Genomic DNA, 8,889 nt, shown 5'->3' on the forward strand with positions numbered 1-8,889 from the left:
CGTGTGCATGGTGGGTCCACTGTGCACTCATGGACGGTGCTGCACCGCACGATGCGAACAGCACCGCCCCCAGTACTGGGGCAATGATTTTCCGGCTCTTGCGCCTAGACATAGTACGGGTCAAACCCCATGGAAGTACGACCTTACCCCATAGAGTGGCAAAAATCTCGTCCATCGATGCTTGCGCGCATATTCCCATTGGCCGGTGTGCAGTGCAGGTGCAGGCTTTAGGAGCCGAGACAGCGTTGTATCGCTCTCTAAAGTATAAGGAAGGAAGAGACGTGGAAGTTCGGTTTTTTGTTAGAAAATTCAGAAAAAAATGTTTTTTGGTAAAGGAGAAAAAAAAAAAAAAAAAAAGGGGAAAAACAAAAACGTGACGAGTTGATGGAGTCCCGACGAATCATGTAGAAGTATGAACGCGTCTTCCATCCCAAAACCCAATAAATTCCCAGCAGTTCGTCAAAGACACGGTTTTTTTCTTATGCTTCTGCCCGTGGAGGAAAATCACAAAAGAAGAAGAAAAATGGCGATCTCTCAGATCTGGTTTGCTGTCGGAACACTTGCTTTTCTCTTAGTATCAGCTATTGCAGACGATGTAGTCGTTCTGACTGAAGAGAACTTCGAGAAGGAGGTCGGACAGGATCGAGGCGCTCTTGTCGAATTCTACGCGCCGTGGTATGAATTTTAGTTCCTGAGCTCACTCAATAGATTTTAGTTTTGTTTCTTTGATTGTCTGGTTTGTGCTGTGATATAATTGTATAATTATTTAGTTACGGGTTGTTGATTTGATTTGTGGAAGCAATGGATTTCGATCACGTACATTCCAGATCTGTAATTGTTAGGGCTTTGTGCTATTATGTTGATCATGATTGTCCGTCTATTGATCTAGGATTGGATTAGTAAATTTTGATCGAACTATATGTTTCGAGCAATTCCTGGCTGATCTTGTTTTACAACTGAAAAGCTCAGTGAGTCCTTTGATGGGAAACATTTAGTTCTGAAGAGTTTGAAGTATTGTATGGTATGTAGAATCATTCCCCTCCCCTCCCCTCCCCTTCCCCCTCCCCCCCGCCCCAACCCCACCACCTCCCTTCTTTATAATTTCTTCTTCTACCTCTATTTTTTGTGTTTGGATCTCTCAAGTACGTTTCAGGTTTTGAATCGGATTTTCATCAATTATTCCCCTGCCGATCATATCAACCTCTTGCATTGGAATTTTCTTTTCCTATTCTTTTCTTTTTTTTAATACCTTGCTTTGATGTACAGACACTTATTGTGCTGAGGTGTGCTGAGGCTTAAATCTCTTTGTCTGTATCAGCCTATCTTTCTGGAAATTCGCCAGTGTGTTTTTTTTTAACTCTAAAAAACCTCTCTATGTTGATTCAGTTCAATGATGGGCCCTCTCTCTAGAACTCTCTAGAACTTACAGTTTTTAATGCATGAGGGATGTTGAATGTGTTTTTCTGTTTTAATGCCATCTCTTTCTGATCAGAAGATTGTACTAAAAAAAGTAGATTGAAACCTATTTTCTGCTATCAGCTTATTTTTCTGGTTTATTCGTTGGCATTGATATCCTTTTATCCTGACAGGTGTGGACACTGTAAAAAGCTTGCTCCAGAGTATGAGAAACTAGGTGCAAGCTTTAAGAAGGCCAAAACTGTTCTGATTGGAAAGGTCAGCATTAGAACATGTTTTAATGTTTGAATTTTCCAACCAACATGTTGTAATCGCAAAGTTCTGCGAGAGAACTAGTATCCACTTATTACTACCATCTAGTTTTGATAATGCTTGCATTCTTTTACCGGAGAAATCTATTCAATTGTTTAAAAAGTTGATTTACTCTTGGTGCAGGTAGACTGTGATGAGCATAAGAGTATTTGCAGCAAATATGGGGTTACTGGATACCCTACAATTCAATGGTTTCCCAAAGGGTCCTTGGAGCCAAAAAAGTAAAGAAAATATTCTTGGCATTTATTTCCTTACTATTTAAACCTGAGACTAGTTATGCCGTTGGATACATGATAGTTGAATGTGTGACTTGAGTAGGTATGAAGGACCACGTACTTCTGAATCTCTTGCTGAGTTCGTGAATAATGAGGGAGGTAATATATCAACCTTGAATTCTCACCTTGTATGCCTGAAGTAGAGGATCATCTGAATTATCGAGGCATGATTTTGTGGTTGCTAGTTTTTTGCCAAGCATCCCCACAAATGCCCCCCTTTTTTGGGTTTAGGATGCAATGGTAATTTTGGATGGAATCAGGATTTTGACAGACGAATTCGAACATAATTCAATTCAAATTTGAAATTTTCACCTTGCTAATATTTTGATCGATTTCACACAGGCCCCATATAGAATCTCCATTGTTTTGATGATGAAATTACAAACTTTTTTAATATTCAGTTTTAATTTTGAATAGACATAAACTAATGCTGAAGCATAAGCTAATACCTTAATCGGAATGTTTATATCAAATGTTGTACTTGTCTAGGATGACAATGTTAGCTATTAACAATGTTACCTTTTCCATTTAGTGTATTTTTCCTAGTGCTAGTGGTTGAACCTACACCTTGCAACATGGTTTTTGGGATGTAAAATTATCCTTCAGTTCTCTTTTTTGTACTTAATATGCATGTCTCTGTTGTTCTGTTACTGCGTATTCATTAGTTGGAGGCTTGGAGCCTTACAAAAGAATAGATTTTCTAGTCAACATATTCTTTTGTGAGTATTTTGCCAACAAGTCACCAGTCATCCCTATTTTTGTGTCCACTCATGAACCTTTTCTTGTAATCTGTATCTCATCATACAGTTTTCTTCTCAGAGTATGCACTATCTCCTGCCTTTGGCTAGCATAGATTGAACTGGGGGCCAAATCCTTGCCAGTATGCGGATTGAAATAGTGCAAAATCGTTGATATAGCTTGCATTTTTCTGCAGGGACCAATGTGAAGATAGCTGCAATCCCATCAAATGTGGTGGTGCTAACTGCAGATAATTTTGATGAGGTTGTTTTGGATGAAAACAAGGATGTTCTGGTTGAGTTTTATGCTCCATGGTAAGAATTCATGTTCAATTATGTCTCTATTTTTATTTTCATGGACTGTGATTTTCAGGTAAAACTTCTTTTCAATTACCATATCCTGGAGCTAGAATGAATGATCTTTGTATGCTGTGCTGTAATGTACTATTCTTTTGCATTTTGCAGGTGTGGCCACTGCAAAAATCTTGCTCCTGTAAGTCCAGAACAGTAACAGTTCTTTGAATATTCTCTAGAAGCTGTTGTGCCTTAACCAGAGTGTTAATTACAAATCTCTTCCCCTCCCTTCAAACCTGAAAAAATGAGTATACTAACATTTTTGGGGTTCTGATTATTTTCTGGAAAATGATTTGTAGGTATATGAAAAGGTGGCCACAGCATTTAATTCGGAGGACGACGTAGTAATTGCAAATTTGGATGCTGACAAATCCAAGGATCTTGCTGAAAAGTGAGTCCACCAATATTTAGGATCTCTTTTCTGAGTGGAAAGACTTCATGAGCATGGATTCAAGTGAGAAAAAAATAAACTTCAGAGAAAACTAAGAAACTACAAAGAAAAAAACAACTAAATTCACTACATAAATTTTTTATTATATAAAAGGGTTATCTTCTGCAGCACGATAGGAATTGAAATGGTTTCTTTCGCTATCACTTTTTTCCCACCCATTTCAGTTAGTGTTGTTCAATTCGTGGAGGGCAGATAGGAATTTCACTAACAAAAAAAACTGTACCTAATCTCTACTGTTCCCCTCCCTCTCTGACTAGGTTCCGGCCCTAGCTTCGCTTTGGCTTTGGCACTCTGTGGTCAACGGCAGTGAAATCTCTTCCTCCACTTGTCTTGTGCTCTCTCTCTCCTTCCTTCCACGTGACTCTGATAGTCCTCCCCACTCTCTCTCTCCACCACAAACCCCGCAACACCACCTCCCTGACCCTATCCCACCCCTACCATCACCTCCACTTCCCCGCTCTCACTCTCTCTTCCCTTCAGCTCTCCAGGGTTTCCGAATTGTAAAGGAGTCTTTCTTGTCATTGTTCGTTCTGCAATTCCTCTCTCACTCTCTTTCTCTCATGTTTCCTTCACCCAGCTCCCTGCAACTCTTTACGTGTTTCTCACCTTTTGATTCCACTTGTTTTCCATTCGAACAACCCCTTGTAATGACAATAGTAATGTGGTAATAACAAATGAAAAAATTAAAAATAACTTTATCATCTCCAAGGGAAAATTTATTGAAAGACGCAACAAGTACAATTTCACTGTATTACATTAGGGGATTGGCAACCCTATTCCAAAGCAGTTCATTTTTAGAGGCTCGTGTGTATCCCATGGAATCATTCTAAAAAGTGCCCCTATTTTAGTTGCTTGTTTTTTCACTTTGTAGGCTGGACTTTGATTCAGCTTCCCATGTCGCCACCTGTGCCATGTCTGGATGCTCACAGAAGAGGGAAGGGCGGAGGTGGGGGGCCGAGGGCAGAAGTGGGCTGGGGCAGGGGGTGCTGTAAGGTTTAGGGGAGAGCAGAGAGGGCGTACTGCAGGATTAGCAACGAAGGTGGGGAGGGGAGCCGGTATCGGAGTCGGAGAGGATCGGAAGAGGGAGAAGATGCAGAGTTCTCCCTACAAGATTCCATTAAATGTGAATTTACAAAATTTACCCCTCCATTTTAATTCAATAAAACAATTTAAGAGGGTAAGTAAAATGATAGTGAAATAAACCGCTTCACTCTTCATAGTGACGAATAGAAGAACCCTATATGATAATATGGATTAATGGAATATATGGAGTACATCTTATTTCCTTATCTATTTAATAAGTCAATATTAGTGACTGTAAGGTCAATGCTTAGAGCAATGGTAAATGATTTGGGCTGCCAGGGAGAATGCTTGGGTTCGAGTCTTGAGGGCGCCACTTTGCGCAGAAATGCTAAATGTTTAGACCAACTCCAAACTCTCCCCTCCCAGGACCCTGCAACGGCAGGACCAGCACTGGGTAATGGCCCTTTGTCATTGTGACTGTAAGCAGATACGTTTTGAGTTACATAACATACATTTATTTGATGTCTCCATTTATTTATGGTCTTCCCCCCAATTTTTAAAAAAAAGGAAGGAAAAAGCTTCTTTAGTTTATATACATCTGTTATAGATACAAAAACATGCAAAATTGTTGTTTATTTAGATTGTCTATTGTAGTTTTGATAATCCAGTGATATGCAAGGCCATTCTGTATGGATTTGGAAGTGTCCTTGCATTTTATTTCCTTTGTTGTTAAGTTGTGCCTGTACTCCAATACCAGTATCCTCACTTATTTCAACAAGGTTCCTCCTCTTTATGGAGAGGTAGTTTGGGGAAAATGTTGTTTGCTATGACTTATAATGACATAATGATGACTGAATAAATGGAGTTGTTCATATGTCAAGGTCCCATACTCCCATCAGAGGTCCTTTTATATTTTGAATGGTGTATGTAAAATTGGAAAAATCTCACAGGATTCTGAGTACAGTTGATTTCCCCTTCTATATATATTTGTATTCTTTGTCATTGGATGATTATCTCGGTTGGTATAATGCAGGTGCATGCTAAGTTATGTTCTCAAATTTTTCTTAGACCTTCAAACATGATGAGATATTGATGTACACTTACTATCCTCATTCAGGTATGGTGTTAGTGGCTATCCTACATTGAAATTCTTCCCAAAGAGCAACAAAGCTGGTGAGGATTATGATGGTGGGCGAGATTTAGACGACTTTGTGACATTCATCAATGAGAAGTCTGGCACTAGCCGAGATGGGAAAGGACAGCTTACTTCCAAAGTTAGTAACTTGTGGGTTTAGAAGCTGACAAATGTTAGCAGTGATTCTTTTTTTTTTTCTAAAGGTTTGATACCTTCTTTGTTTTCTAGGCTGGTATTATCACAAATCTTGATGCCTTGGTGAAGGAATTCTTGAGTGCCGGCAATGATGAGAAGAAAGCACTCTTCTCTAAGATAGAAGAAGAGGTTGAGCAGCTCAAGGGTTCAACTGCAAGGTAATACAATTTTAGGAGTATGCGAATCTTCCTTGCTTTATATATCGACAGGTCTTATGTTGAAAACTGGGTATAATTGATGGACAAAGCTTTATTGGTGCTAAAAAGAATTACAATTTTCTGTCAGGTTTGTGAAGTATGAATTTGAACATTACTAATCAGCTGTGATTTCACAGGTATGGAAAGATTTACTTGAAAGCTGCCAAGAACTGTATGGAAAAAGGCTCTGGTTATGCGAAGAATGAAATAGATCGGCTACATCGTATGCTTGAAAAGGTGAAGTTGCTCATGTCATCATATTTCCCTGCGCAGGGTTGGGGGGGGGGGGGGGGTTTGGTTTGGAATGTTTGGAAGTCTAACTTAAAAGTAGGAATTGATATGGGGCTGGGTAAACTTGGGCCACCCAGCCCTTCTTTTGACGGTTGGGGTTTGGTATTGACTTAACTTATTTGGGGTGGTTTTGGTATTGCCAACAACCCCTGCTCTGCACTGTCATGCAATCCTCATTATCCCAGAAATCTTTTCATTTCTCTGGGGCTTATAGTTTGGGGCAGGCACATAGTTTATTTTGTGTGTTCTGCAGCCCAGTTTTATATAGAGAGAATTGAACCTGATCTGTTGCAACCGTAGTTGCGTACTTATTAAGATGGTACAAAGGCAATTATTTGGCTGTTGCAGTACCTTCAGAATTTTGGTGACTTATAATGATCATTTTTGGGTGTGCAGTCAATCAGCCCAGCCAAGGCAGACGAATTCACACTTAAGAAGAACATCTTGTCTACATTTATTTAGTTGAGCTCCATGGTGGCCCGTGAACCTCACCTTGTTGCAGTGTTCTCCGTTTCTCGGGGTGGTCTCCCGGGTTCTTAAGCTTGGGAGACGATGTTCTGATGTTCACAAGCTCTTTGCTGCATGAAGCCTGGATTTTAAAGACTAGCTCCCCTGAGATGTCGAAAAGAGAACAGTTTTGGGGAAAATATTAGTAATTTTCTTATTGACAGTAATTGTGCAAGGTGGGGTGGAGTTTTGAGTTATATTTTTAGTTATACCTCTTGTTCTTCTTTTATTTCTCAAGGTTAAAACCTCTTGTTCACACTTCACAGTAGTACTTTTAAAATTTTTACCAACCGTAACATGGCATGACTCAAGGTATAGCATACAAATTGCGTAGAAAAGAGGGCCAGATGAGAATTGAGACAAGTGGGATGTCCTGCTCTTTGTTTCTATTCTATTTTGTCTTTGATATTGAAAATGAAGGTTGCTCCAAGGTCATGTGCTATCGGAAAAAAAAAATTAAAAATAAGTGATAGATAATTGAGTAATTTTTCTTATGCCACTTTGCTTTGTTGCCTTTTTTATTTTTTATAATTGTTTACGATTACATAGCTATCATCATTCGAATAACATTTTGTTAGTGGAGATAGTTAGGTGGCCATTCTCTCTCTCTCTTATTTGGGAAAGGGGGGAGTAGATAAATCAGAAACATCACTCCCTGAAGTGAGATCAGGCAATGTACTCATTGAACATCAATACCTCAAGAACCTCGATGCAGTGGGAGGATATCTATATAGAAGTATAGTACATTATATGACTAGAACTATAGAGGGATATCGAATTATAGACGATGGAGAGATAAGACAGCGAGATGAGAACAACCAACTCTGATAGGGATCAGCACTGCACCGCAGCTCAGGCCGGACTTGAGTTGATCGAGTTTTTTAACACCCCAAATTATTTTCATGTGTGTTATTAGACGGACTGCGATTGTTTTCAAAACACCAGCCCCTCTAGTGTGCATCCAACGGTTGAGAGCACCTGGGCATGCACCCTGAGTGCCTCTAACCATCCGATGCACATAAGAGGAGTTGGCATGCTGGAGAGGATTTCTTTCTAATTAGATTGGTTTTTGTTGTTGTCATGAGACTCATGACACTAATATATAACGTTTTTTTTAAGAAAATATTAAATTATATAAATTCTAAACTTTATTTTTTGGTAAAATTTTGAAAAGCAAACTTGAGATGGAAATCGCATTTCTTGTAGTGCTTTGATGAAATTGTAGAAGTTGTATCATATTTTTTGCCAAATGCTCTCTGTGCTGAAGGTGCTGGCTGCATCCAAAGTCCAGACACATGGGGAGTGGACAAAATAACCACCCTGTCCCCTGAATGGCAGAAATACCCCACCTCATGTCTACGTGCAGCTTGCACCGCGGCACAGTGAACATCAGCCCCATATTTTTTTTTAATAAAATAAGAAAATAACAAGGATCTAGATATTTATTTTGGAATTAGTGACTGCAAAGTCACCACCTAGGAATAGAATAACCGAGGATAGAAAATTTTTTGTACAAGTAAATCCGCAAGACTCTCATTAGGGGTGTAAACGAATAGCCGAAATCCGTTTCAGTATCTGTGTCCATATCCATTTAGCACTATCCGAATCCGTCCGAAAGCTAAATGGATGCAAATACGAATAGGCTATAGCTATCCGAAAAGCTATATATGCATGTAAACGGATAAAATATTCGATCCGTATTCATATCCGTATCCGTTTAGCACTATCCGGAATCGTCCAAAAGCTAATCGGATGTGGATGCGAATATAACACTATCCGAGCCAAATCTGATCCGTTTACATCCCTAATTCTCATAAATAAATTAGATAGCTCACCAAGTCCTAGCTAGCTATAGGGAATGTCCTCTCTCTAGTCTTCACTTTCATCATCTTTTGTTCTTTCAATTATTCTCTTGTTGCCTTTTCACTGGATCCCTTCTCCTCCAAATCTCCCATCTTCATAAGTTGTCCGTCCTGGTGTTTTTACAATAGAATAA

General features: G+C 39.4%; 1 protein-coding gene across 1 annotated transcript; it reads left to right on the forward strand.

Annotated features, from left to right (window-relative positions):
• The first annotated feature begins 420 nt into the window (after positions 1–420).
• On the forward strand, positions 421–7,114 carry LOC122658548 (protein disulfide-isomerase like 2-1-like). Its single transcript, XM_043853556.1, has 11 exons — positions 421–675; positions 1,590–1,674; positions 1,852–1,949; positions 2,047–2,102; positions 2,938–3,055; positions 3,206–3,233; positions 3,394–3,485; positions 5,686–5,842; positions 5,932–6,056; positions 6,233–6,332; positions 6,783–7,114. The coding sequence occupies exons 1-11, from the start codon at positions 482–484 to the stop codon at positions 6,846–6,848; spliced, it is 1,119 nt and encodes a 372-aa protein (XP_043709491.1). The 5' UTR covers positions 421–481; the 3' UTR covers positions 6,849–7,114.
• Positions 7,115–8,889: the final 1,775 nt, after the last annotated feature.

Source organism: Telopea speciosissima, chromosome 4 (genome assembly GCF_018873765.1).
Source record: "Telopea speciosissima isolate NSW1024214 ecotype Mountain lineage chromosome 4, Tspe_v1, whole genome shotgun sequence".
Classification (NCBI taxonomy): Eukaryota; Viridiplantae; Streptophyta; class Magnoliopsida; order Proteales; family Proteaceae; genus Telopea; species Telopea speciosissima.

What these genes read in the sequence shown, in the direction of transcription:
- LOC122658548 (XM_043853556.1), top strand. Translation starts at nt 482, where the DNA reads ATGCTTCTGCCCGTGGAGGAAAATCACAAAAGAAGAAGAAAAATGGCG. An exon ending in GGGTCCTTGGAGCCAAAAAA is followed by an intron (nt 1,950 to 2,046) that starts GTAAAGAAAATA and finishes TGACTTGAGTAG; the next exon opens with GTATGAAGGACCACGTACTT. An exon ending in CTCAAGGGTTCAACTGCAAG is followed by an intron (nt 6,057 to 6,232) that starts GTAATACAATTT and finishes GTGATTTCACAG; the next exon opens with GTATGGAAAGATTTACTTGA.